The sequence below is a fragment of the Lutzomyia longipalpis genome, chromosome 4, assembly GCF_024334085.1.
Source record: "Lutzomyia longipalpis isolate SR_M1_2022 chromosome 4, ASM2433408v1".
Classification (NCBI taxonomy): Eukaryota; Metazoa; Arthropoda; class Insecta; order Diptera; family Psychodidae; genus Lutzomyia; species Lutzomyia longipalpis.
This window is the reverse complement of record NC_074710.1, coordinates 3,985,401-4,011,626: the sequence shown is the minus strand read 5'-3', so window position 1 is coordinate 4,011,626 and position 26,226 is coordinate 3,985,401. Positions and strand designations below refer to the sequence as shown.

Below are 26,226 nucleotides of genomic sequence, written 5' to 3'. Positions count from 1 at the left end.
ACAAATTCAATATTTTAATTTTCTTTTGAGTTTTAAATTGTTTAAGAATATAGTGTTTCGTCCATTATTTACACGGATTTCTAACCTAAGATATTCCCACAAATTCAGTACAATTTTGATTTTCTGTCTCATTCATTCCCATTGAATGTAATGGTAAAAATGTTAGGTTAAAAATCCAGATTAATATTGGGCAATCCAATATAAGAGAAAATTATGTAAAATCAGTCGATTCCATATTTCAAATTTTCCTAATTGAATTAAATGAAAACTTATCCGATTACTAAGATATTCTCTTATTCTGTTCTCCTCCTTTTGATTTAAATCTGTTCTCAAAATCTATCTAAAAATGTTTTTGCAAGATGAAGGTGTAACGGATAATTTGAAAATACGGAGAATACTTAAGATGGCGTCCAAGGAATTTTATAGGTAAGATTTTTACTTTTCTTACAACTTTGTTAAATATTTATTTAGACAAGCAACAAAAGATTAGAGTTAAGGCATACTGCTACTAATAAAAGAAATAATGTAGCGTCCATTTACAGAATTTCGTTGGAATGTCATAAGATATTCCATACGGAATTACGTAGTATGTATGTTTCATTGAGAATTCACAACTTCGTGCGCTTGGTGCATGTCTGTGCTACGTTCGATGTTTCTCCTTAGTTTCAGCGCCAAAAAATTGTTCCCAAACTTATGAAGAAAAATTCTCAAAGGGCACCTAAGTAGTAAAAATGAATGCAAAGCAGTCTAGTATTTATTGAATCTCTTTAGAATGTACAAAAATTACAAAAAAAAATGTTTGTAAAAAACATTACAAATGTTCAGCCCGATTGGGTTGAATGGTAACGGGTGCATAGGGGCTTGTAAGTGCGAGTTTTTGCACCACATGTCGTCTCGATGGACGACATCGCATAACGAGGTAGTAGATGGCTACACCACAGCCACACAGGAGGGCAAAGACAATAATTCCATTTATAATGCGGAAAAGCCAGGATTTCGCTGTGTCACAGTGAAATTGATCCATGTCCAGTTCCGAAATCTTCGTTCCACGTAAGATCAGGGGAAGACTACACTGTGCCCCGGTTTCTTTTGCCATCTCCTTAATCCACGAAACATCGCAATCGCAATTGAGGGGATTTCCCGCCAAAGAGAGAGTTGTGAGGTTCACAGCTCGTGCCAGAAGATCTCGTTTGATCTTCTTCAAGCGACACCCACGAAGATTGACTTCAACCAAACTCAGGGGATTCTCCTCTTTTGTCCCATTCCCAAAAGCCAAATTATCCAGCGTTGTAAGGTTCCGACAGCCCTCGAGGCTGAGCTTTCGTAGTTTAGTCGAAACTGAGAGAAAAGCATCGGCTTGGATGGTCTTTAGTGGTACCATATTGTCCAGGTGGAGCTCTTCGAGGTCCGGCAGAGGTGGAAAAGTCTCTGGATCAATATGTTTGAGGAAATTTCCACCAAAATCGAGAAAACGAACAGATAGAGGAATGTCCGGTACACCCTGGAAGAGATTTGAATGCAAATCCAACTTCGATACTGTCCAATCCTCATCCAGGTGAATTTTAGTCAAATTACACATGGCCACCTCCAGTGTTTTGAGATCTTTCGTTATCCCTGTGTAGCTGAAGAGGTTTTCCTTAAATAAATAAAAATTTATTTTAAGTAATTTTTTGAAAGGCTGAAGTATTTTAATTAGTTTGATATTTTATGAATATTTTGGGAGCCGGCGTAAAAAATATAAGAAAAACGTAAGAAATAAAAACCCTTATATACAGAGTACCTAAACTCAATTCAATTCAACCTTGCATTAAAGCTACACCTTCGACAGGAAATTTATTAAATGAAATGTAAAAAAAATAAAAAGAAGAATCTGTGTTATAAGGAATTTTCTGATTGGCTGATAAATTCTGGCAAAGTCTTCTTAAGCATTAACAGGAACGCCTGATGCACAAAATTAATCCTTGGAAGATTTTGCTGGACGAAGTGACCAAATAGACTTTTTTAAATCGTTACACAATTAAAATCTATTTAATATTTCATGATAAATTCTACATCTGTGTAGAGGGGAGCTTCATTACTTTAAGTTCGCCGAAAGAAAACTTGGAAAAACATTTTCTTTTGAGAGAAAATCAAAGTCAAAGATTTGAGGTTAGAAACCTCGATCCTCCAATATGTTAACCCGGATTTGCTTAGAAATTTTATTGATATTTTTGCGAAGCTTGACTTCAACTGGAATTCTTGAAATTTTCAACGAAAAGTTTTAAAAATCTTATTAACGGATTCTATTTTATTTTTCTGAAGCTTGAAACTTCTTTATAGAGCGTATTAAACTGAAAGTGATCTTGAATTATGATTTTTTTTTTCATTTAGGAACATAATTTTACTTTTTTTAAACTCTTTTTTGTCTCTATTTATTATATTATTTTGAAATAATAATCACAAAGAAAGGTTAGTTATTTGCCCCCTGAAACTTCTCTAATTAATTTATCAACATTTTTCGTTTGATATCTTTCTGTTTTTTTTTTTTTTATTATTCTTTATAAAAAAAAGCTTAAACTCTAATTGAGAGAATATTAAAAAAATTGAAAGTAATTTTTTCTTTTTAAATAAAAAAAAAGAAAATTAATTAATAGATTATCATTTTTAATTTATTAATTTTTTTTTAATTTCTGCGATTTAATTTCATCGTATTTGTTGGATATTTTCTACTCTTGTAAGCTTTAAAGTTTTCATTCAAAATAAACTTTAGATCTCATGAAAGTCATAAAAGTTTGTCGACGATAAAATTCAAATTGTGGGAAAAAGGAAATGAGAAAAATTGAATGAAATTGATGATATCCTCTTTAATGATTTTCGTAAAAAAAAAAGTTTCTTTCCGCAATTTTGAAAATTTATCGAAGCCGTCAACCTCACACCTGATTCATCTATTTTTTCCCAGAATTTTCTTATCTATTTTGCTGGGGTTGTGATAAGAAAAGGTAAAAGAAAAAAAATGATTGGGGCTCACCTGTGAGAAAAAACCAGCAAGAGGATTTTCAGACAGGATGAGCGTTTTGAGCACGAGGAGGCCAGCAAAGGCATTGCTGGGGAGGATTTTGAGTTGATTTTGGGACAGGTCGAGATGTTCCAGGTGCGGCAACCCGTCGAAGATGTCATCACTGAGGGTGATGATGTTGTTGGAACTGAGGTCGAGGTGTTGGAGGTTGGGTAGATGGAGGAAGGGTGACCCCTCGAGTGCAGTGATGGCATTGTGGGTGAGCTTGAGGACGCGAAGGTGGTCACTGGCGGGCAGTGTGGGTGCCACTGTGAGATTATTCCATGCCAGCGTGAGTTCTTTGGCTGCAAATGGGAGGATGAGGTCCTGCGGTAGATCGTCGGTGCGCAATTCTCTTCCCTGGCAATCGATGGTCACTGTGGGGAGACCCCAGGGGGCCGAGTGTGCCATGTGGCAATCACAGTAGGTTGCCGGAGTGTCGGCATTGTCCCCGGAAATGGGCATGATGTCACTGTCGGGTGGACAAAAGGCAGAAAATGCTGCACACTGTGCCACCGAAATTGCTTGCAAAGTCACGAAAATTATTTTCCACATTTTCCGCATTCCTCCATTGTCTTTGCCATCACACAAATACATCCTGTCTCCTTTCTTCACCTGCCACTCAGGCTGGGTGTTCCACTCCCGCGCGGGAAAATTCAATCACCCACAAAAGTATCTATATTCTGTGAAAATTGATTTTCACACTTCACAATTTCCACCGAACAAAGTTTAAAAAAAAACACCGAGAGATACTAATTGCACTTCTGCCCACCCTGTGCACTTGAATAATTCAACGAGCTACTCTCTCTTTACTGATGCTGCCTCTATGAATAATTCCCAACCGGAAGAGGCATATTTGGGTGATTCGTTCACCTTGATGCACGGAGAAATATGGGAAATTATTTTTAGGAGAACCAAATTGAATGAAAAAATTGCAACCTGCACAACTTTAGCGATTCTTCTGCCTCACCTTTGTGGCAGCGAACGCAGGGGCTTCCTTATCGGCATTTATGTCTCTTATCTTATCGAAGCTTGACGGAAGAGTGGGACAGGCTTATGTGGAATTAGAGATTCAGCCTTAGCCAGTGCGCATTATGAAAATTTCCAATAATTTCACCGAATTTTAATGAAAACTCTTTTCAAAATTTTAAATAAAATTTAATAATTACAAGGGGCTTTTATCTGGCAAGTTTTAGGGACATTTTTGTTGAATATTTGCCAATTAATGAATATATATACAGAGCAAATGATTCTGTAAGCTTTGATATATAGTTTTTAAATAATAAACGTTAGATAAATTTAGATGGAGACGCCTGGTAGTCACTGAACTCACGATTTTTATAATCAATTTTAGTTCAAGATGGACACGCCTGGTGGTGGGTATGCTGTTTCTTTTTCAATGAAAATCCTTATCAAGAGGTACCTGATAGTGATTGTGTACCTTTTGATCCTTTTAAAATAATCATATCTCTCTGTGGAGACGCCTGGTAATTGTTAAAATCGTTAAAATCACATATTTTATTAAAAATCAGTATAAATGTTCAAGATGGAGGCGCCAGGTGTTGGAAACTGACTTCTCTTTCACATTAAATTGCCTCAATTTTATACGGAAAAATCATATTTGGCCTCATGATTTTCGCTTAAAAATTATTAAAATCAGATTTAGTCTGAAATGGAGGCGCCTGGTAGTTTCTTATACTGTTCTATTTTACCCAAAATCAACTGTGGAGGCGCCAGGTTATTGTGAAATACAAAGTTCCTTAAAAATGTCATAGTTGGAGAAGGAAATGCCTGATGCTTATCAAATGTATTTTCAAAATGAAAAAAGAAAACAAAATTAAATATTTTGCTAATTTATTTTATCAGAAAATTACAAAATAAAATATATTTTAGCTGTGTTTGTGTATGAATTTCGTATTCAGCAGTTTTGTATCACTTTTTATAGCTTCTCACAGCATTTTTTCGCATTCCCCGTGCGATTTTCCAGACGATTTCCCCACATTGAATGTCCGGGTTGTGAATAATCTGAAAATATTGAGCGATTAACGACCCCACTTTTCAGGGAATGGCGTTAATCTCCCGAAATTCTTCGAGAAAGTATCAAATATATAAGAATTTCCCTCTTGGCCATGCGGATGAATTTCGCCCGTAATAAAAAGTGGAAAAGAAGGAGATTCTTCCGCACAAATTCATTCGATAAATTCAACGGAATTTCATCCAATTCAGCAAATAAAATTCTTCCCAATATGGGATTTCTGCTTGAGATTAGCCAGCAACGGAGGAAAGTTAAAATCTCATTGGATTTCCCCACTCGAGAGTTGGTCCTGGCGCTATGTCCAGCTGAGGATTGCATTAATTTTAAATGAACTGATTTCATTATAAACGGACATGATATTGCTTTTCCATGTGAAATATTTTTTGGTGAATTTTATTTTTATTGCAGCACAAATACATAAAATGTTCCTTCCAGACATTTTTGCTCTCTGCCAAATAGCTTTATTGACCATTTTCAAGTAATACTGATAGTTGGTCAAAGTTTTAGACCGAGTTGTGCAGAATAAATTTTGAAACTCAAACAATTTAATTTCAATGTAAATGGAGCGAGAATATTCTGTCAATAAATACGCCAAACAATTTAATCTCTCATTTATTATAAAGTATCGGATATTTTAAAATTAATTACCTATTTCCATTGCAGGAGGTGTGTTAATTAGTTGTAAATTGATGCATGGGAAAAGTGTTGAATCAACAAGAGAAATATTTTAATAAATGATATTTTTTTACAAATTAATTATATTGTTTTTCATTAAATTAATTACATTTTATATTTAAAAAAAAACTTTTCACGTTGTATTTTAATTTGTTTTACCATGGCTGACACAGAAAAACAATCATTCAATTAACCTGGTGGTAATTGATACACGCACAATTTTTGGCATTCTTTCATGGCATTTCTTATGTAATATGTAATTGTTGCGCACGACTCATTATCCAGCGAATATTAACCTGCTCATAGAGTGAGTAAATTTAGCTTTTAATTTTTTTTTCAGATTTTTGAAGACAAATTTTCAGTGTGAAAGGTGTTTATCTGAATGAAAAAATACGAATATTTCCATTTTTCCTGCGATCAGCTTGGAAAAGATAACCAAAAATGTAAGCAGTGACGTCACCATTCTGCTTTTCCTCAATTTGTTTTCTAACATTTGACACTTTTCTTTCCTAACGCTTATGACTTTTTTTATCCAAAGTTTGACGTCTCTTTTCAAGCATTTAAAGCTTTATTTCTTATGTTTAGTGATTTTTTTTTAATGTTCATCGTTTATCATCTAACGCTTCACGACTTTTTACATTAATTTTAGTCATTTCATTACGTTTTGACGATCTTTTAAAACAATTGATTCATTTTATAATGATTTAAAGCTAAAATAATGAGTTCAGTGACTACCAGGCGTCTCCATCTAAAATTTTAACTAATTTCAAAGGAAATTTCTTAGATTGAGAATTACCTGGCGCCTCCATCTAATTCTATGACTTATCTAAAGTTAAAATCGTGAAATTAGCAAACACCTGGCGCCTCCATTTACGAATAAAATAATTAAAAGTGAAAATGGAGCTACCAGGCGTCTCCACCACAAAGTCAATCATAACGCGTCCAGTTATTAGAGTTGGTATACCACAACGCGGATGGGTCAGTCTATGCGTTGTAATTTAATTTTTAAGTAGTATTAGTAGGCAAAGTTGATTTTTTAATGAAATTCATCAATTCGAAAGACAAAAATGGTTATATTTCAAGTTCTATTGCACATACAGAAATTTCTTGACTAGTTTTGGAAAGGTATTGAAATAAGCTATAATTTGACATATATTTCGATACATTTCAAGGTCACCTCCAGAACACGAAATTGCGGATTTTTGTTTGACCAAAACAGTTTTTTGGACTTTTTGTCCTCAAGGAATGGTTTTAGAGTTTTCTGATGTTCCAGAAAGTTGTAGAAAATTGCAAAACCTTTAATTTGATACCAAATTGAGCAAAATCGGACAATCCGTTCAAGAGATATGACTCTTAGAACTTTTCAAATTCAAGAATTTTTCAAATGGCTATATCTTCTAAACGGTAACATAGAATTTCTTCATTTTTGGACTGATGAAAGATATTGAGTCAGGCTACAACATATCAAAATTTAAAGGAAAACGATAACAGATGTTGGGAGATATAGCCCCTTAAAGTTAGGCAATTTTTGTTTTTGTTTTTAGCGCCTCTTGCGGATGTTTTTGTAACTTGAAATGTTCTAGACAGTTGTAGGGCTTCTCAATACCTTTCATTTGATACCAAGATGGTCAAAATCGGTCAAGCCGTTCTCGAGTTATATCGAAAAAACACTTTTTGCTTTAGGCCGCCATATTTGCTAAACCGCTTGACCGATTTTCAAGTATGATTTGTTGATGAAAACATCTCACTGAGCTCTACAACATACTAAAATTTCAGACCTCTAGCTTTAAGGGAACTGGTCGACGGTATTTCAAAATGGTGGACGGCGGCCATCTTGGATTTTGAAAATGCGAAAAAATGAAATTTTACACCCACATTTCTATAGAAAACTTCAAACCGTAAGTCTCTATCTGTTACTGTTCTCGAGTTATAAGCCAAAGTTTGGCGCACCGGCCGGCAGGCCGGCCGGCAGGCCGGCCGGATCAAAAATTTTCCACCACCATTTTCGTAATGTGGGATGTCTAAAACGTGCTCATACCAAGTTTGAGCCCGATCTGAGGTGGTCGGTTTTTCCGATGATTACAATACTTGGTATGCCACGATTGTGGTATACCAACTAATTATTAATTGATTTAGTATGAAAATTATAAATGAAGACAATTACCAGGCGCCTCCATCACATCACTGACTTTAAATAAAATTTTTATTAGCACTGAGAAGCAAAAAGTAAATTGAGAATGTTTTGATAAAAGAAAATTGAGAAAACGTTGCCAAAATTGAAAATTTTAGCGATTCTTCTGATATTTGGACAAACTATTCTTGAGTTAATTTGGCTCGAGGGAGGGTTTTGACCCCCAAACAACCCCCCCCCCTCGCACCGCTCCTGAACACTATCATTAGAATTTTATGTGCAAATTTCTAACATTTACCAGGCGCCTCCACGTAAAATTCTATTTAATTTTTAACTAGAAATGTATTAAGTATTCTATGACAATTTATCCACGACCCTTACAGCTCTTTTCATTAACTTTGAAATCCATCCTTGGGTGTAGAAAAATCTGTTTTTTGTGTCTTAATAAACTTTCCACGCACGAATGGAATAAACATTGAAAGCTCTGGAAAATACCTAAAAACTTAGAATAAAAACTTCGTCAATGTCTGATGTGAGCCGTTCAAATAAAAATTCTCTGCTTAAAACGAGAGCTTTGGAAATTTACTAAAAAAAAATAATTTGCAATTTGGTTAAACTTTTATAGCTCAAAATTGTCATAATTTTGATTAGCTCGATAAGAGGGCAATTTTGTGTAATAAAATATTCACAAAAAAATAAATAACCTTCTGTGGCAATTGTTGTGGAACAATGTCGATTATTTTCTTCCGAAATCATAAAATTTCTCGGCATTATGCGCAGTCCAAGGCGCAACCATAACTAACTAAAATTGTCTTTTTTTCAACACTTTAATCGAGGTCTTTGTGAGTCACAGGATTTGACGTGCTAAAAGCTTTCAATTCAAATTTTCTTACTATCGTCAAAGATTCAGGAAAATGTTGCATTTCTGAGAATTTGCTAATCTCACTGATTCTCGGGAAAGTTTAAAAACAAATATAATTTTCAATTCAGAATCGAGGATACAATTCTAAAGAGTCCAATTAGCAGGTTTATGAATTCGCGAAGGTATGCACGGAAAAGGAGAAAAACAATTTAGAAATGATTTTTATTCTCTCTCTTTATACCTCATTTCCCTTCACATTTTTTCCACTCACTTTTCCATATGATTCCACAAAATTTTCCATTTTACCTTTTCTTTTTTTTACCTCTGTGGGAATAGAATTGCATCTTGTGATGGAAAATATCACCTGTTCACTCATATGTGTGCTTCTACGGTGATAATTTTCTTAAAAGATGTATCTCTTATATAATTAAGCGATAAAAAAAGGCTGTGAAAATTGTATAATCTTTCCATGTGAATCATCAATGAAAATTGCAATGTGTAAATATATGGCGATCAGGGAAGATTTTGCTCGATACTTGTGTACTTCCGATTGCGTATGGAATGAGGAGAATTCCACGCATTGATTCCATAAATCAAGTTCAAGTTCCTTTAGTAAATTGATGGGTACTTTGTGCACACAACTGGATTACTTTTGCACACCATAACTTCTCTCTCTGAGACGATGAACTTGAATTGCGCGAAAGCAAAAAAAAAAAATGCTGCATAATGAGCAATTGGCATTGACCGTGTTTAACTGCCTATTTATTCTTAATTCTCACATAGAAAAAATCTCTATGCAGTGAGATTTTACCGCGAAAAATTGGCGATGTGCGCAGGAGAAAAATAGTTGAGGTAAGGAGCTAAATTAATGAGCTTATGGACGTCTTACTACATTTTTTTTTCAGCCAATTTAGCATAAATTCTGTAATTTGGAGGAGAAAGTTGAGGGAGCTTAGAGAGAGATAATAAAATTAAAGATTATTTGCCATAGAAAATTTCCAAAGGGGCTTTTAATTGGCATGATTTTATGGTTATTCGGAATTTATTATTTTCAAAAACTGACAAAATTGTCAGGAAACCGGCAGGATTGACAAAATATCAACTATCTGATATTTTTGGAATAAAATCCTTTAGATTTTTTTCTATTAATAAATTCCTTTTTTTCCTCAATTTATTTCTTCGAATGAATCATTAATCTGATAAAAAAAGAGAATTTTAATATGCATAAATAATAATTCAGAGATATCGGCAATTTAATGCTTTTTAGAATTTCAAATAAAATTTGCTTATCAAAGAACGTTGCGATGCTTTCTTATAAAAAGTCAATTCTCATTGCATTGGATTCAGTTCAAGTTTAGCAGTGCCTGTGTCTGAACCCTTCTGGATAATTAAGATATTCTTCTTGATATTTTTACTTAAAGAATTATACAAAATTCATTAGAATAATGAAGTTTCTGCTTATTTGTTTATTCCTCATTTACGCTACAAATGCGGCTGTGAGTTTAAATTAAAAATCTTAAGGAGACTATTCATTTTTAGTTCGTGCCATAACATAGCACAATCTTTGAAAGTGGTCAAGAAAAACCAAAAATTAGCATTTTCAACTAGGATCAGTTGAAGAAAAAAAATCAAGAAAAGCGTAAAAACATAAACCACGCCCTCATTGTACTTCATTTTTGACTTTAATGTATAAAGAGCGTATGCTTCTGTGCTTCAATGGATGTTTTCCAAAATAAAATTTCATCGATAAGATTCGTTTGTTTTGGAAATAAAAATCATAAACTAAAAGTTTTTAACCCTTTCGTGACCATAAAGTATCTAATTAGAAAATTCTTTAAAGTTCTATCTGAAATATATTTTATCTGTTATCTTTATAGGTAATTCCCAAGGAGAAAGAAGAGTTAGGTCGTCAACTTTTAGCACTATGTTCCGCAGAAGTTGGTATATCAGAAGATAAAGTGATGACACTCAGGGATGGAAATTTTGACAATGTTGATGGGGAAGTTAAATGTGTTATCGAATGTGGCTTCAAGAAAACCGGGTTTATGACCGCTGATGGAGTTTTCCAGCCTGATTTTACCATTTCGGCAATTAGTATGAGTGGTGTTGACTCCCCTAAAGCACCTGAGGCTGTTAACAAGTGCAAAGATGAAACTGGATCTGGAAATTGTGAGAAAGCCTTCAATATCTTCTCATGCATGTTCAGGGAATTTGGTCCAATTTTCTGAAGGATTAAAAAAAATATTTTTTAGTGATTTTATTGCTCTTCTTTTTTTTTTTAATTCAAAATAATATATTTTTTGTTTTTATAGGAGTCATTAAAGGGTTAAATGTTCTAATTAGAATATGTAACAGTTATATATTTTTATTTTTAATGAATAAATAAAAAAAATGTCTGAAAAATGTGAAAAATGTGAGTTTTCTTTCAAAATCCAATATGGCTGCTATCCGCATTTTAAAATGCTGTCAACTATTTCCATGGCAAACGTAAGTTTAAAATTTTTTTTAGTTAGACCTTAGTGACAAATATTCATAAATAACTCACTTTCACAAATCGCCAGAGCCGTTTAGCACATATGACGGCATCGAGAAAAAAGTATAATTTAGATACATACATCTCGAGGACGGCTTGACCGATATAGATCAGATCAATCTCAGGTTTTTATAAGGCTCTGAAATTGCTTAAAACATTTTAAGTTCCAAAAAATGGCCGCAAGAAGCGCTTAAATGATAAAACAAAATTTGCCCAAATAAAGGACAATGGGTTCTATTTTGTGACCAAGAAATCTTTGAAATTTCAATGATTTTGAGGATTTCTTGATCGAAGAATATGATTCAATATCTTCGCCCAATAATTCATTAAGATAATTTCTAATCATATATTGTACATTTATGTACATGAACGGGGCACACATTTACAGACCAATAGCGTCTCAACAACTATTTTTTCATTAAAATTTTCACAAAAGATAATAAATTTATAAAAATGCTTTATTACGTATAGATTACCGAAATATTTCGACTCAATAAATAGCACAAACGTCTAATCAGTTTGCAAATCCCAATATAATAATTTCTTAGCTATCAATCGTTACACTTTTTTTTTATCTATATGAGCAAACCAATTCGAATAAAATAAAACTCATTTATTAAGATTAAGATTACTATAAAATCTTTGTGCTGCTCTAGCTAGGCCTCAGTCGCAAAAAAAACTCCTTTAAACAGTGAAATGTATTGGATTTGGGGAATAATTTTGTGCATTGGAGCTTTGATCTGGTGGTGGCAGAGATCATCAGAGCTCTACTGGGAGAAGAATGGAGTATCTTACATCTCAGGACCTCCATTCATTGGTGCCCTGAAAGACTGCTTGACGATGAAGAAGAGTTTCGTGGATCTCTTCTATGATATCTACAATGACAGAAAGTTCAAAGATGACCCTATCACCGGATTTTACTTTTTCCACAAGCCAAGATTGATTATTCGTCATCCAGAATTGATTAAGAATATCCTTGTGAAGGATTTCGCGTATTTTGTTGACAGGTATTGAATTTTATGGTGATTTTATTTTAAAAAAAATTTAAAAAGTCTCAATAAGTCCTTAAATTCTGATTTTAGGAGATTTTTCATTTCATAAAATGAAAGCATTTCTGTGTGAATTCTTTTGCAGAGCCTCAGATTCCGACGCGCACGATATAATTGGTAGGGATAACCTGTTTGTGGTTAAAGGTCAACGATGGAAAGCTCTTAGATCAAAAATTTCACCTGTTCTAACGACTGGAAAACTCAAAAATTTCTTTCACCTCGTTGTGGATGTATCAAATGTTCTTAATGAGAAGCTTTCATCTGAGATTGGTGGTGAATGTCGCGAGTATGAAGTTAAACAATTGGCTGCAACCTTCACAATTGATTCAATTGCAATTAGTGCCTTTGGTGTAAAGGCCAACAGTCTCCTCAATCCGAATGGGGAATTCTACAGGAAAGCCAATAAATGTTTTGATTTTCATTGGAAGCGCGTGATAGAATCGGCTATATGTATCTTTCTACCGGAATTGGCAATTTTCTTCCGAATGAAAATCTTCTCTGAGGAAACGAATGATTTTCTGAGATCTTCGATAAACTTCGTGATGCAGGAACGTATTAAGGGTGGGGGAAAACACAATGATCTTATAGATGCCCTTATTGGTATGAATAAAGAAGATCCTGAACTTTTCAAAGGAGACACTCTTGTGGCACAGGCTGCTGTTTTCCTTCTTGCTGGCTATGAAACTTCCTCATCTGTAATAGCTTTTGCCCTCTATGAGTTGGCACGACAACCTGAGGCTCAAGAGAAGCTCAGGAATGAAATTAAGCATTACCTGAAGAAGTATGAGTCAGTTCAGTACGAGACTATCAGTGAAATGGATTATCTCAATTGTGTTGTTCAAGGTTTCTTTTTTTAATCGAATTTTCTTTTATTGTTTCATAAAGCTTAATATTTTTATTGCAGAAACTCTTAGAATGTATCCAGCGGGACCAATTTTGGATAGAATTTGCACTCCACCAGAAGGAGCTGATTCTTACTCACTGGAGCCCCATCATAAATTTGAAATTCCGCGTGGAATGTCCGTATACATTCCCTTTTTCTCCATTCACCGAGATCCAAAATTCTTTCCAGATCCCCTGAAGTTCAATCCTGAAAGATTTAGTCCCGAAAATCGTGATTCAATCGATCAATACACCTACATGGCTTTTGGGCTTGGACCACGGAACTGTATCGGATCGAGATTTGGATACTTAATGGTGAAAATGGCACTCATCACGATTCTACGCAACTACAGGGTTGAAGCCACTGAGAGAACCCCAAAGTTTATTGAATTCGACAAGAGAGCTATGGTCACTAAATCCGCGAAACCACTCTATATGAATTTTAAACGAATTTAGCCTTTTTTTCCTATTAATACTTTAAAGTTTTTGAAAAGGTGTTTTGGAAATTAATAAATGACTACCTAACCTAACATGTTTAAATAGATCTTTTAAATAAAAAGAATAAATATTTAGTTTTTCATTTTGTTTGTTAAACGCCTTAATACGCCGTGAGGGGCTAGTGACCGTTCCCTTCATTAGCTCTAATTTTTTTTTTATAAAGTTTCCGATTTTCTAATGGATACATTCAAAATGTAAGTTTTACAAATCAATCTCAATCCAAAGCTATATGTACCTCACCTTATTGCCGATGATTGGGCTTGCGTGTCGTGCTTCAAACTAAAAGCTATTCCAACAAAGGGCTAGGTACCCATGTTGGGAAAGCTTTAGCTAAAGGTCAGACTAAGAAGTTGAAAGGTTTTTAAGGAATTATCATTCCCTTAATGTAGAAAAATTTGTTACGAATATTAAAAATTATTAGGAGAACGTGGCCTAATTTTGACATCTAAAGGTCCGAACAGAGTGAGAAAAAAAATGGTATAAAACATAAAACAATAATTTTAAATTTGGTACTATTTTAAAGCCCATTTAATGCTCTTTTAACTCCCATGACTTTCTAAATTTAAAGCTTTATCGGGTGTATCGGTTTTAAGTAAAATTGGATTAAAAACACCCTTAAGGATGTCGGAATTGGGCCACGTTCCTTTACATATTTTGGACCTGGGAAAGGAAATAGAATTAGAAAAATTTTAATAGAAAATTATAAAATTACAATGAATTCAAAAGAACATCCATTTTTGGGACTTGTAAGCCCCTCAGTATTTTCTTCGGTGGTATAAAATAAATTGAATTTTGCAACTTAGCTCTCATTTTTGAACTTCTTACTTCTCAACTTTCACTTTTTATCCTCTAAATAGCTGCGTGTGCTATTTGATGCTGATCTCATTGATCTCGGTGCACCTCCTTTGCGCATTGATTGGGGACCCTCGTTGGTGGACACATACTTAATGTTGTCTACATGGTAAACGAGACACCCAATGTGATTAATTGCATTTTAAAATCCCCATTTCAACCTTACTTTATTGGGTTTCTGCACAGAAAAGAGAGTTTTTTCACAATGATATTTAAATTTAGAATTTTTAGCTCAAGAGAACTTTTATTGGAAGTTAATTGTGGGCATTTTGCATTTAATGAAGACAACTTTGCATTTTTTTTTTCTTTCTGCATTCACGCATTTCTTGCGTGAGGGGTGATCTCTTTTGACGATTCCCACGAGAATTTTATTTTTTATGTAAAAAAACATTTTAAGATGTTTTTCGGCGAAGGTTTTTGAGTTATAATTAGTTAATAAGAATTCAAATAATAAGTTTGATTTTTTTGTGAGAGCTTTCAGGAGCTTTTTTTAGGCTGCTGCGATTGACTTTGCACTTTGCCCACTTTTGTGGCCAGCATGAGACTCTCTTTTTTTACCAAAGCGCCGGGGTATACCGATTTATTATGTAACAAATCTTACAATCTCATGACTCATGAGTGGATTTTAGAGTTCAAGGGTCTACGGTGTGCTTTTTTTCCTTGCTTCATATTTCCAGTCGCACAATTATGCCCATTTTATGGAGGAAAAAAAGAGGTGTATAACGTGCTAATGATGTTTAGTTTTACGAGCGCGCTTGCAGATTGTTTTAGAATTCTATGTGGTGGGAGGTATGATTCTAAAGTTCATCCGCAATGGGGGATAATCTCATATGCTGCGATCAATGAGTATAAAAAGCTCGCCAGCTTAGCAGGTATTCAGTCTGAGTTTGCCAGTGCTAAAGCAAAGTTCAAAAGAAGTTCCTCAGTTTGTTCTCAAAGAAAAAACTTAAAATCAATCTCCCAAAATGAAGTTCACATCAGCTTTCTTCTTCCTTGTTTGCTTCACAATTGCCGCTGTAAGTTTAACCCAAGAGAAAAGCAACAAAAGTGCCAAATTTTCTAATTATAAAAATATTTTTCAACTCAGAAAATTCTTGGGGAAAGTCAAGAAATTTTCTTGTGCGATATTTATTGATTTTTTTTAAATGGAAAATCATAAAACGGAAGTGTTTTTTTACGATTTCCTTTAGATATTTTATGTGAACTGTGTTATTGCATATCTCCAGTTTTATAGCAATCTTGATAGATGATTTATTTCTGAATATTCCTTTCACTTTCATTTTTGAAATGGAGAAGGAAATGAATTTAAGAGATTATTAAATAAAAGGGAAGCTGTCGTGAATTGAATAAGGAATGGCCTAACGTTAAGAGCCTCGCAGCAAAAATTATCTGGATAATTATTGGAATATTTTAAAACTTCCTTTTAAATTTTATGAATCGAATTTTAATTGTAATTTTGTATAACAAGATTTTGCTTTAAAAGAAAATTTTATTCCTCAAAAAGCTTGTTGGGACTTTACGACTGATCAGTCCCGGAGGATAGGCTAAAATTTCATTCTTTCCGAAATGAAAATGCAATAATATACAGAGATTTTCTGAAAAAGAATTATTTTTAATCAGCTTCAAATGATCTATTTATTTTTATTTTTTTCTTGTAAATCTAGATAGGTAGTTTATTTCAACATTCAATAGATTCAACTCCGAATAAAGAATTCTAACTAATAATTAACTACCATTTGAATCCGAGTTTGTCCAAATCGGTCAACCACAGGCTGAGATATAGTCAAAGGTGGTTCACTAAAATGGCTGTCACGACTGAACCGCTTGACCGATTTTAAAAAATTTATCAGATTTAGAAAGGAAATTAAATTACCTTTCCAACGATACTATATTTGTCAAAATCGGTACACTAGCGGCCGAGATGCAAAAGGTCAAAGTGAAAAGTAAAATTGTGAAAAAAATATTTTTGCCTAGATTTACCAAAATGGCTGCCAAAAAATAACGGGTTGACCGATTTTCAAAAATCGACCAGTTTTGGAAAGGTGAGAAATGTACCTTTCCAAAACTGATCCATTTTTGAAAATCGGTTATTCACAGCCGGAGATACAGCCACTTGAAATTTGCCTTCAAAAATACGCTATTTTTGCTTGCCCGGAAACTTTTGGCGGGTAGTCTATATTATCATAAAAATTAATTCTTAAATCAAAAATAAATTATTAAGTGTAGATAAATTTTTCGAATAATCATCCATAAATATATTTTGAAAAAAATTTCTTTAATAATATACCAATAAGTTTCAAAATACCGTAACTAAGGGTAAGTTTGGTCATTTTTAAATAGAAAACTAGTAGGAAATCTAATCTAATCCAAAGTCTTCAATAGAAAATTTACAGGAGAAAGTAAATTGAAAAATAAAATTGATTATAATCTGATAATTAATTGTAAGTTTGATTATGAATTTATTTTAATTGTAGTAATTGTAGGCAATTTTAGACAACAAGTTCTTTCTCAGGCGAAAATTAATAAGAATAGGGGAGGGCGGGGCTAATAAAGTCACTTAAGGGTTTAGAAAAAGCCTAAAATATCATATTTCCTAGCTAGATAGAACAAAATGATCTGAGAAAGAGTTGTAGGGCAGTAAATTTCCTAAAGAAATGAGCTAAACATTTCGCTTTATCTGTTTGGGAAATATGATATTTTGAGCTTTTTTTAAACCCTTAAGTGACTTTTTTAACCCCGCTCTCCCCTATAGCTTTTAAATACATAGAAAATTGACACAAACTTACCCTTGATTGCTTTATAAATTTCATCATTCTAATTTCCGTAAAAAAAAATCATCTTCCAGGCCGTCACTGATGAGCAGAGAAAGAAGGCCCAGGAAGTCCTTGTGTCGTGCAGCCAGGAAAATGGTGTGACTTTGGACAAAGTTGCTCAGGTGCGAAAGGGAGACTTTGCCAGTGCTGACGAGAAGACCCAATGCGTTGTGGACTGCTTCTTCAAGAAGGTTGGCTTCATGAATGCCGAAGGTGTGTTCCAGGAGAAGGTGACAACCGATAAGCTCAGCCAGGGTGAGGCAGATCCCAGCAAGGTTAGCCAGATGGTGCAAAAGTGCAAAGGTGAATCTGGAGCTGGAAAATGCGAAACCGCCTTCAAGATTTACAAGTGCGCCTTTGAGGCTCGTGCTGAGATCCTGTAGAACAATACATCCCCACCGTTTTTATGCCTAAAAGAGTGCTGAAGTATTAATTGTTTTAATAAAAGAAAAAAAAACTACTGTTCAATCCTATAAAAGGTAATTTTATTTATTTCTTTTGGGGTTCTTAAGAGTTTTGTCTCAGACTACAGAAAATATTACCTACATATAGATGATCCAAGCTCTCAATTTATCCTAGAAAAAAAAACTAGGCCTCCGTCATTCCTTCTTCAATTACCACAAATGGCTTTTTATTTATTAATTTACATTATATGAAAGCTAACATACCTCTTGTCTGCATTACGTTTGTTCTTTAATTAAACAATTGTGCAGCATTTAAATTGAAACAATTCCCTTTTTCCTCAAAGCACACGGCAAAGTTAGACAAAATATTCACTTTGATCCACAAGCCAAGGCAGAAAAGTCAAGCTCATGAAACAAAGGGCTGAAGGTGCACTGAGCGAGTAAAGTTGACCAAACCATGTATTTTTCATTTAGAAGGGAAGGGGACTATGTGGGTGGGAGAAGACACTTTGTCACACAAATGGAAATTGAATTTGAATTTTTAATAGAAGCAAATTGATAAAAGGACACCATCAATTTACCCAACTTGGTGCAAATATTGCAAAATTCAACTTTAACTCCTTAATTGAACTTTATGGGCACAAGAGCAAACTATTGTGTTGGCCCCAGCAGGCAAACTCTCGCCCCCCATGTGGATTAGAAAATGCTGCAGTAAAAGAGTCGTAAAATGGGAGAAAATTGCTAGATAGAATTGGTTTTAAAAGCATTTTGAAAAAAAAAAATTTAGGAGAAAAAGAAAGGAATTGAAAATTGAATTTTCTTTCTAAATGACTTTTTTTTGTAGTTTTTGTGGGTAGTTTGTTTCACATTTTTCATTCTTTTAGACTTTTGATTTTTTTTCACTTTTTCCATGTTTTTTGAAAAGATTTTTTTTTTAAATGAGTTTAGTCATGGTTGAAGGAAAATAAAATCCTTATTTAAGAGAACAATTAGGAGATGCTTATAGTCTTAGAAAGGATTATAAAGAGATTAAGACAAGCAGAATTCTGCTTTCCAATAATTGTAAGATAAACTGGGGAAAGCTAAAAAAAAAGCTCTAAAAACGTGAAAAATGACGTCACTGTTGTGCTCTTTTCTTGTTAAATTCACAAAACAAATAATAAAATAAATAATAAACACAAACAATAAAAAATCTCAAAAGCTCTCAAGCTTCATGCACTAATAGTGGCAAAGTCAAGGGTGACGTCATTTTTTACATTTCGAACAAATTGTTAACTTTTCCCTGATGATTCCAATGGAAAAAAAACTGGAAAGGTTTTATGGCTAGTCCTTATTCTTTTTCAATCTTCCATTAACCATATCCCGAATGTTTTCTCGAATTAAGAATTTTCCCATGCAACAGAGACTAAACTCCTTTTCATTTGAATATTCTTTAACGACTCCTTAAATATTTTATATTGTATAAAAATTTTAATGAACTCTCATTCTTAACTGAATCTTCTTCTATTTAAATTCTAATTGACAATATTTATTTGAGTTCTATAAAAATTTTTTCCAAGTGTGGTTAATGAATTAAATATAGAGTAAAAACTTTTTAATTACATAAAAATTATAAAAGTGGATATTTTTGCTCGAGAACGTTGTATAGAATTTATCCAACATTCGCAGATGGTGGCAAATAAACTTTCACAGAGAACTTTTACATAAATTATGTTTATCTGCAATCCCCAATATTTCATACAAGAAAGCATTAGTTTGATTGTAAGGTCTCTCTGCTTTTGTCATGTGTTTTAAGTAAATATATACAAAGGAGGAGGCCCTTCTCCGAAAAGCCATGAGTGGAGAGAACACCATTCAATTCATGTTTGTTTGTGAGATATTAGATAAAGGGAAAACACTCAATAATAACCCAAGAAAATTGACCATTAATTTTCAAATGATCAAAATTTGCTGTGAATTTATTATTCCTGCCATTGTCGCACAATAAATTTTCAGCATTCTCCACCGAATTCACATGATTTATGCTGCCGCAAAGTACCAAAGTTGTATTTAATCATGGCACAGACTCAATATATTTTGTTTATATACATAGAGGATAATTTATTCCTAAAACATCGATTGATAAATTTTGGTTTCTATTGCCATTTCAATGTATCTTTTGGTGTGGATTTTATAATTTTCTTCGCACTTGGTTTTTGCAATCTTTTGATTTTGTAGGCAATTTATAACATCTGTAGGAAACACTGAATTACGCAAAAATTGCAAGAAAAAGGAAGAAAAATAATTTAAGGAATAAAATGATTGAAAATAAGTGAATTAGTTAACCCTTTCATGTCTGGAAATAGGTGAAAAATAATTAAAGACTGAACTTCTGAAGTCGTCTACTAATATATTTTTTTAAATTTTTATACGATGTAAAAAATTGTTTAAGATTTTTTTTTAAAAGGAGTTCATGTATTTTTGTTTCTATACAGGAAATCTCTTTATACAAATAAAGAAAATATTTTATTTCATGAAAATGAGTAAAAAAGTAAGAAAATTTGTCAAAGAAAATTTCCATTTTCCAAATCAGCTGGGGAAAGGTGGCAGAAAAAATTAACAAAATATGTAAACAGTGACGTCATCATTCTATATTTTTAGTTAGTCTTGTGAGGAAATTATTTAGCAAAATTTGAAAAAAAAATATAGACCAGCTGGGTAAACTTTTTAGACAGTACATATGTAATTTTTTACACGCAGCGTAATTATTCAATTTTACGGTATTGCAATTTTAATTAATGTATTACTCGACGTAAACAAGGCTTTTTTTTAAATTACTTATATAGGATCTTAAGGATTTTGATAACTTTGAAAGATTTTGTACACGGTAACAGGACATACACGGTCTTGTACCCGGCCGTAACAATAAGATTTATTTATTCCTGAAATAATTTTAAATCGTTTTAATCAATAAAATAAGAATTGAGAGAATTTATGCCTTTAAATGAATAACAATCTGGGAAATTCTTTTACACGGATCCCGTAGTAAATAAAAAAAACATGAGAAATCTCAATGTGCATCAAGCAGAAAATTACCCGGAAAAACTTTTTCAAAAGAGCGAAAGTAGTCTAATTAGATTGGTTCCTTCATTTCAACTTTTATATGCCATTGATGGTCGTATTGGCTTTATTATTGGTTGTGCTGCCCAAGAAAACTCCAAGAGGAATTGCTCCTGAACAAAAGGACTATGGCTTTCTCTTTTTTTTTTCTCAAGTAGGAGATTCACATAAAGAAGGGGCTTTGAGCCTCTCGTTTTTCCCCCTGAGACACCCCATCCCTGAGCTTTTTCTTTTGCCTCATCTTATGCTTGTTAAGTTTCGCATATATCGAAGAATGGTCCTCTCTGGGTCCATGTGTATGTTTTGGCATAAACTTATTTCTTCCTTCTTCCCCAGCATCAAAAGGATGGGTGAGCAAGAGAGAGGGAGAGTAATCCATAATCCAATCTATAAAGTTCCTTTTTACTACCTACATACATCTACATTTCTCTCGTGGAACTTTATGTGTACTAATAGAAGAATGAGACGAGAAATGATGGGGTCAAGAGGGGGTTAAAGGGTGGGGAATAGGAAAAAAATTGAGATGGTCTGGAAATGTGAGTTTTACATGTGAAAGTTTTTGGATGAAAATTTCCCTTTTTCCACCCCAATTTGAGCAAATTTCCATTAAAGACCAATGCCCCCTACTTACGGAGAAGCATAAAAGCTCTCTCTGTGGGTAATTATTTATCCCTGAGAAGGAATTATATTTTTCTGAAATACAAAAGGGTAGAAAAAAATCATTTTGGCGAAAAATTCAATTAATTTAAAGGTTAAATTCTTCCTGGTGCGAGAAAAGCTTTTTGACTGTACGAGGATGAGAAAAGTGAAAAATATACCCCATAAGGATCTCATAATTTTTGAATTGAGCCCAAGGCAATCCCAAAGATGTTGTAGAATTCATTCCACCCACATAGAGCCACATCCACCTTCCCTATCCGCATATGCAGATGTGAAAGTGATGGGGAAAATCTCAGGAAAGTTTCTTCCTTCCTCCTACACAACATTGCGGCAAAAAAACACCAAATACACAGGAGAGCACAATATGATGAACATGCATAAAGGCTTGTTCCTCCACTAAGCACCCCCAAGCTAGAATTCACCTCAACGCACTTCAAATGGGGTGGAAAATAGCTTTTTGATGTTAAAGTGTGAAAGGTGTGTGTGAATACAACACGTGAATGCGGTGCATAGAGGATGCGTACATAGTATCTATCGGTACCTATATAGCTCAATTAAACTTGCAATTTAGATAGGAAAATTCCAATGCTCAATCTTCTCTATGAGGTACATTAATTATCACTAAGATGAACCAATTTTCCCACCAGGACATTGCTCCTCTTACAGCACAGAGGATTGAGTTCCGTCATTACATTTAACTTCATAATGAGAAAATTTCTAATACCGAAATGCACTTTAATGAGAAACAAGAAGAAAACTTAGGTGACTTGCAACACTGTGCGACAAAATTTGTGCAATTGAGAATTAAAGAAAATCGCAAAGAAATTTTTTTTTAAATAAATCTAAAAGTTTTAATTTTTTAACAATATTTTGAGTTTTATTGGGTTGTACTACATAGTTCTATTGAGAAAATATTTGCCTAGAATATTGCTGCTTCGAAATACAACCGCGAGAGGTCGAAAAATTAAAGTATGAAAATTTAAGTTTTTAAAGCGCATGAGAAGAATTTTTAAGAATTTAAGTATTTTTTTTTTGTATTTGAAACTTCCCTTTGGGACATATCGATCAGGCTCATCGACGAACCTGCGGGTACGGGATGACCCAAAAATCCATTCAGATTTGCTCTAAAATCAACAGGAGAGCCAGAAAATGCAAAAAACTGATTTCAGTGAAAAATTTGTCTAAACTTCAAGGAAAAAATTGAAAATTCTTATTTTTTGTATTTGAAACTTCCCTTTGGTACATATCGATCAGGCTCATCGACGAACCTGCGGGTACGGGTTGACCCAAAAATCCATTCAGATTTGCTCTAAAACCAACAGGAGAGCCAGAAAATGCAAAAAACTGATTTCAGTCAAAAATATGTCTAAACTTCAAGGGAAAAATTGAAAATTCTTATTTTTTGCATTTGAAACTTCGCTTTGGTACATATCGATCAGGCTCATCGACGAACCTGCGGGTACGGGATGACCCAAAAATCCATTCAGATTTGCTCTAAAATCAACAGGAGAGCCAGAAAATGCAAAAAACTGATTTCAGTGAAAAATTTGTCTGAACTTTAAGGAAAAAATTGAAAATTCTTATTTTAAATAGATAAATAGAATTTCTCATATACCTTATTAGAGCTAGACCAACGCGATTAACGATTTTCTAATGCTCCTACATGTCTATTTTTAAGGTTATTTTAATATTTTCTCATAAAATGAATGGAAATATTAAGTTTTGTTATGTAAAATTTTGTGCAACAAATATAAAAAAAAAACAAAAATATGCTTCCGGATTATGTAATTTTATTTTTCAGAGTAGTAATAATTTACACAATTACTGTGGACGACTACCACGACCAAATCCACCACGCTAAAAATTAAAAGAAAAAAGTTATTGATTAAGTTTTAAAATATTGTAGAAGAAAAGAAATGTTAAACTTACGAATTCCACATCACCAGCTCCAGGTCCAATATCACCCTTCTTATCGGGTCCGGAACCAGCTGGAGCTCGACGATAGGAGGATCTGTCTTCATGGAACTTGGAGCCTTCAGATCGTGGAGCTGCTGTTGAGCGTGGACGTGCAGATTCTGTCCGGACGGTTCGCTTAAGCGTCGAAGGAACGATTTCCGGTGGTAGATGAAGGTATGTCCGGAGGTATTCGATACCCTTATTAGTGAGATACCTGCAAGATTGCATAAATTATATTCACAAAATAGATAAAACGGATAAGAAAAATCGGAAAAAAACGCTAACCAGTAAAAATGTCTCCAAGCAAATTGTTCTTTCACTAAACCCCGAGATTCAAGGGATTGCATTGTTTTAATAACATGCAGATTGGGTATGTTTTCGAGTTCCGGATGTTTTGGGGCATTGAAGTCCTTTTTAGCCACCATAACACCCTCCTTGAATAAATACTCATAGATGGTGACTCGATGTTGCTTTGGCATAAACATTGTATGGGCTAGAATAAATTAAAGACCAAAAAAACTTTTAAAAAATTAGTTTAGTTTTTAGTTTCATAACCTCATTTTTCGAATAAATGCCGGAAACTTCTAAAAAAGAACTTTTTCTTTAATATTTGAATATTTTGTGTATAAAAAATTTTCAAAATTTTTTTAGATTTTTGTTTGTAAAATAATTTTAAGCAAGAAATTAAATAAATTACTTACTTTTTTGTTGAAGTGTACCAAAGTCAATGCTTCTACATCAAAATGAAAACAAGAAGGAAAGCGCAGAAGCTCAATATGAAGCTCATGTTTCATTGAAATGTGAAACAAGTGAAGCATAAGAAACAACATAATTCTCACATGAACTATGTTACGCAAAATATACAATTTATTATTTTTTTTATATAAAAAATTTAATTAGGATAATTATTAGAATCAATGTAAAAAAAATCAGAAAAACAATAAAAAATAAAGATGTAGAATTTTAAGTCTTTAACTAAAAATTCGTGGCACTCATTTTGTTTTTATTTCTTCAGTTTTTTAGTTGAAAATAATATTTTTTAATTATAATAAATTCAACAGACGCAACATCCTTTATTTTTTTTTACAAAAAAGTTTTTTTTTCATTAATATAAAATGTTTGTATTTTTTATTTAAAAAAAAATTCTTTCCGGGTTCTTCTTGCCGACGAAGAATCCGGAAAGAAATTATTGATAAAAGCGTCGGAAAAACCACATAAAAAAATATTTTAACGACAGACTATGATTTAAATTAATTAAAAGTAAATTCAAATACCCTATTAAAAAATTGTTTTATTTTCTTTAAATGTTTTGAATTTTTTTCTCTTGTCCTTGATTTTATTCAGCATTTCATTAGACTTTATTATTATTTTAAGAAAGATTTGTGAAATGTTCTTGTAGGATTTTCTTTTTATTTTGGTAAAAAACTTTTCATGGTTGATTTGTCATGACAAATCCACACAGAGTATGGGAAGATTCTGCCTTGAAAACGTGTGCGGAGAACCTTTAAGACAAATTTGGGGGATTCTGTGGGTGTGGGTGGAGAAGTTGAGGTTGTAATTAAAAAGTTTCAACCAAAATACTCTCTGCCTTTTAGTGTACATAACTCGCTCCTTGGTCTTGTGAAAGTTAGAAATGGAGAACCTAAAAGTTGCGGATTGAAATGTGGCCTACAAGTTCCTCTTAAATCATAATTTTCTCTTCTCTAAAAGGGGACTTGTTTCCTTTTTGCCTACATCATCCCTCCTTCACTTCCCATTGAACCACAAAAGGGGGCTTCTGCTCAAGGCGTCTCTGTGATCGTGGGCTGGTACTGGACAAGCTCACATGGGAAAACCAAAAAAAAGGGAAGATATTTGAATATAGAAGAAAAAAATTATAAAATATATAAAAAAAAACCGTTGGGGGTGGAGAAAAATTTGTTTTATTTTCTTTCTTGCCGCCAAATGCTGCGAGAAGGGAAAAAGGATTTAACGATTCAGCAATCTCAGCCTTTATTTACGGCTTCAATATGATTACATTTTTCCCAATTGGAAGACACCCCGAGAGGATGGGGGAAAGATGGGGGTTTGCTGCTGCTGAAGAGGCACTTGGGTTTGGGGTTGTTTTCTGTAATACGATTGCGTTTTATTACATATTCAGCATCCTTGAAAGTTGGTGGAAAAGTTCTCCTCTTTTTTACCTTCTGGCCGCCTTCCTGCCCCCATCCCCCTTTTCCATTTTACCACCCACCCACCCCCATGCCGGTGGCCGCTGTGAGACAGATGGGGTGTATGGGGTGGTGAATTTTTTGGGAGAGAAGTGCAAGCGGTGCTAAAATCAAAAATTGAGATGAGGAGTATCTTTTTATGACTTCTCATATTATAATTTATTGTTATTTGAGTATATAAGTCCTTTGCATGCTTCATTTTCATCATTAAAGGGAAAATTGCGAGTTTGGGGATGAGAAAATTAATAAAAAAATATATTCAGCATGAAAATAAGAAGGAATTTTCTGCAAATTCAGTTAGAATTTTTTTCTTTTTAAATTAACCCCCTCCCCCCAACGACAACCCCCTCAGACTATATATTGTCGTCAAAATAAACGCAAAAATTTCTGCTTCAATTCCACATGCAGACAAAATATTTATGTGGGGAATTTGGTATGAGGTGTGGTGAATTTTTATGCTGCACGCGTGGTACTAGCATAAGACGAAGGTGAATCGAAGAGCAACGAAGTGCCATTCGGGAGTAAATTCTTCAGCA

The 26,226-nt window shown here is 33.6% G+C and overlaps 5 protein-coding genes across 6 annotated transcripts in view; 3 read left to right on the top strand and 2 right to left on the bottom strand.

Annotated features, from left to right (window-relative positions):
- Nucleotides 1-736: 736 nt before the first annotated feature.
- Nucleotides 737-4,024, bottom strand: LOC129795588 (leucine-rich repeat-containing protein 4C-like). The gene is made up of 2 exons (XM_055837015.1): nt 3,008-4,024; nt 737-1,636 (listed from the first exon to the last, which is right to left on the bottom strand). The coding sequence occupies exons 1-2, from the start codon at nt 3,629-3,631 to the stop codon at nt 812-814; spliced, it is 1,449 nt and encodes a 482-aa protein (XP_055692990.1). The 5' UTR covers nt 3,632-4,024; the 3' UTR covers nt 737-811.
- A 6,057-nt stretch (nt 4,025-10,081) lies between these two features.
- LOC129795745 (general odorant-binding protein 56d-like) lies at nt 10,082-11,150 on the top strand. Its single transcript, XM_055837226.1, has 2 exons — nt 10,082-10,233; nt 10,615-11,150. The coding sequence occupies exons 1-2, from the start codon at nt 10,183-10,185 to the stop codon at nt 10,963-10,965; spliced, it is 402 nt and encodes a 133-aa protein (XP_055693201.1). The 5' UTR covers nt 10,082-10,182; the 3' UTR covers nt 10,966-11,150.
- A 791-nt stretch (nt 11,151-11,941) lies between these two features.
- LOC129795568 (probable cytochrome P450 6w1) lies at nt 11,942-13,767 on the top strand. Its single transcript, XM_055836962.1, has 3 exons — nt 11,942-12,277; nt 12,405-13,162; nt 13,224-13,767. The coding sequence occupies exons 1-3, from the start codon at nt 11,967-11,969 to the stop codon at nt 13,655-13,657; spliced, it is 1,503 nt and encodes a 500-aa protein (XP_055692937.1). The 5' UTR covers nt 11,942-11,966; the 3' UTR covers nt 13,658-13,767.
- A 1,665-nt stretch (nt 13,768-15,432) lies between these two features.
- On the top strand, nt 15,433-17,842 carry LOC129795743 (general odorant-binding protein 56d-like). The gene is made up of 2 exons (XM_055837223.1): nt 15,433-15,567; nt 17,397-17,842. The coding sequence occupies exons 1-2, from the start codon at nt 15,517-15,519 to the stop codon at nt 17,745-17,747; spliced, it is 402 nt and encodes a 133-aa protein (XP_055693198.1). The 5' UTR covers nt 15,433-15,516; the 3' UTR covers nt 17,748-17,842.
- Nucleotides 17,843-23,309: 5,467 nt separating this feature from the next.
- The window catches only part of LOC129795731 (40S ribosomal protein S10b-like), a 575,051-nt gene continuing 572,134 nt past the window's right edge, over nt 23,310-26,226 (bottom strand). The window contains exons 1-4 of one of the 2 annotated variants that reach the window (XM_055837210.1): nt 24,185-24,265; nt 23,769-23,976; nt 23,457-23,697; nt 23,310-23,384 (exon numbers count right to left, since the gene is read on the bottom strand). In XM_055837210.1, coding sequence (XP_055693185.1) covers nt 23,349-23,384; nt 23,457-23,697; nt 23,769-23,968 — 477 coding nt within the window. In that variant the 5' untranslated portion in view covers nt 23,969-23,976; nt 24,185-24,265 and the 3' untranslated portion in view covers nt 23,310-23,348. Of the gene's footprint in view, nt 23,385-23,456; nt 23,698-23,768; nt 23,977-24,184; nt 24,266-26,226 lie in introns of those variants that run through there. The other variant, XM_055837209.1, reaches the window with a different exon arrangement.

What these genes read in the sequence shown, in the direction of transcription:
- LOC129795743 (XM_055837223.1), top strand. Translation starts at nt 15,517, where the DNA reads ATGAAGTTCACATCAGCTTTCTTCTTCCTTGTTTGCTTCACAATTGCC. An exon ending in TTTGCTTCACAATTGCCGCT is followed by an intron (nt 15,568 to 17,396) that starts GTAAGTTTAACC and finishes ATCATCTTCCAG; the next exon opens with GCCGTCACTGATGAGCAGAG.
- LOC129795745 (XM_055837226.1), top strand. Translation starts at nt 10,183, where the DNA reads ATGAAGTTTCTGCTTATTTGTTTATTCCTCATTTACGCTACAAATGCG. An exon ending in TTTACGCTACAAATGCGGCT is followed by an intron (nt 10,234 to 10,614) that starts GTGAGTTTAAAT and finishes TTATCTTTATAG; the next exon opens with GTAATTCCCAAGGAGAAAGA.
- LOC129795568 (XM_055836962.1), top strand. Translation starts at nt 11,967, where the DNA reads ATGTATTGGATTTGGGGAATAATTTTGTGCATTGGAGCTTTGATCTGG. An exon ending in TTCGCGTATTTTGTTGACAG is followed by an intron (nt 12,278 to 12,404) that starts GTATTGAATTTT and finishes ATTCTTTTGCAG; the next exon opens with AGCCTCAGATTCCGACGCGC. An exon ending in TCTCAATTGTGTTGTTCAAG is followed by an intron (nt 13,163 to 13,223) that starts GTTTCTTTTTTT and finishes TTTTTATTGCAG; the next exon opens with AAACTCTTAGAATGTATCCA.
- LOC129795588 (XM_055837015.1), bottom strand. Translation starts at nt 3,631, where the DNA reads ATGTATTTGTGTGATGGCAAAGACAATGGAGGAATGCGGAAAATGTGG. An exon ending in TTGCTGGTTTTTTCTCACAG is followed by an intron (nt 1,637 to 3,007) that starts GTGAGCCCCAAT and finishes TATTTATTTAAG; the next exon opens with GAAAACCTCTTCAGCTACAC.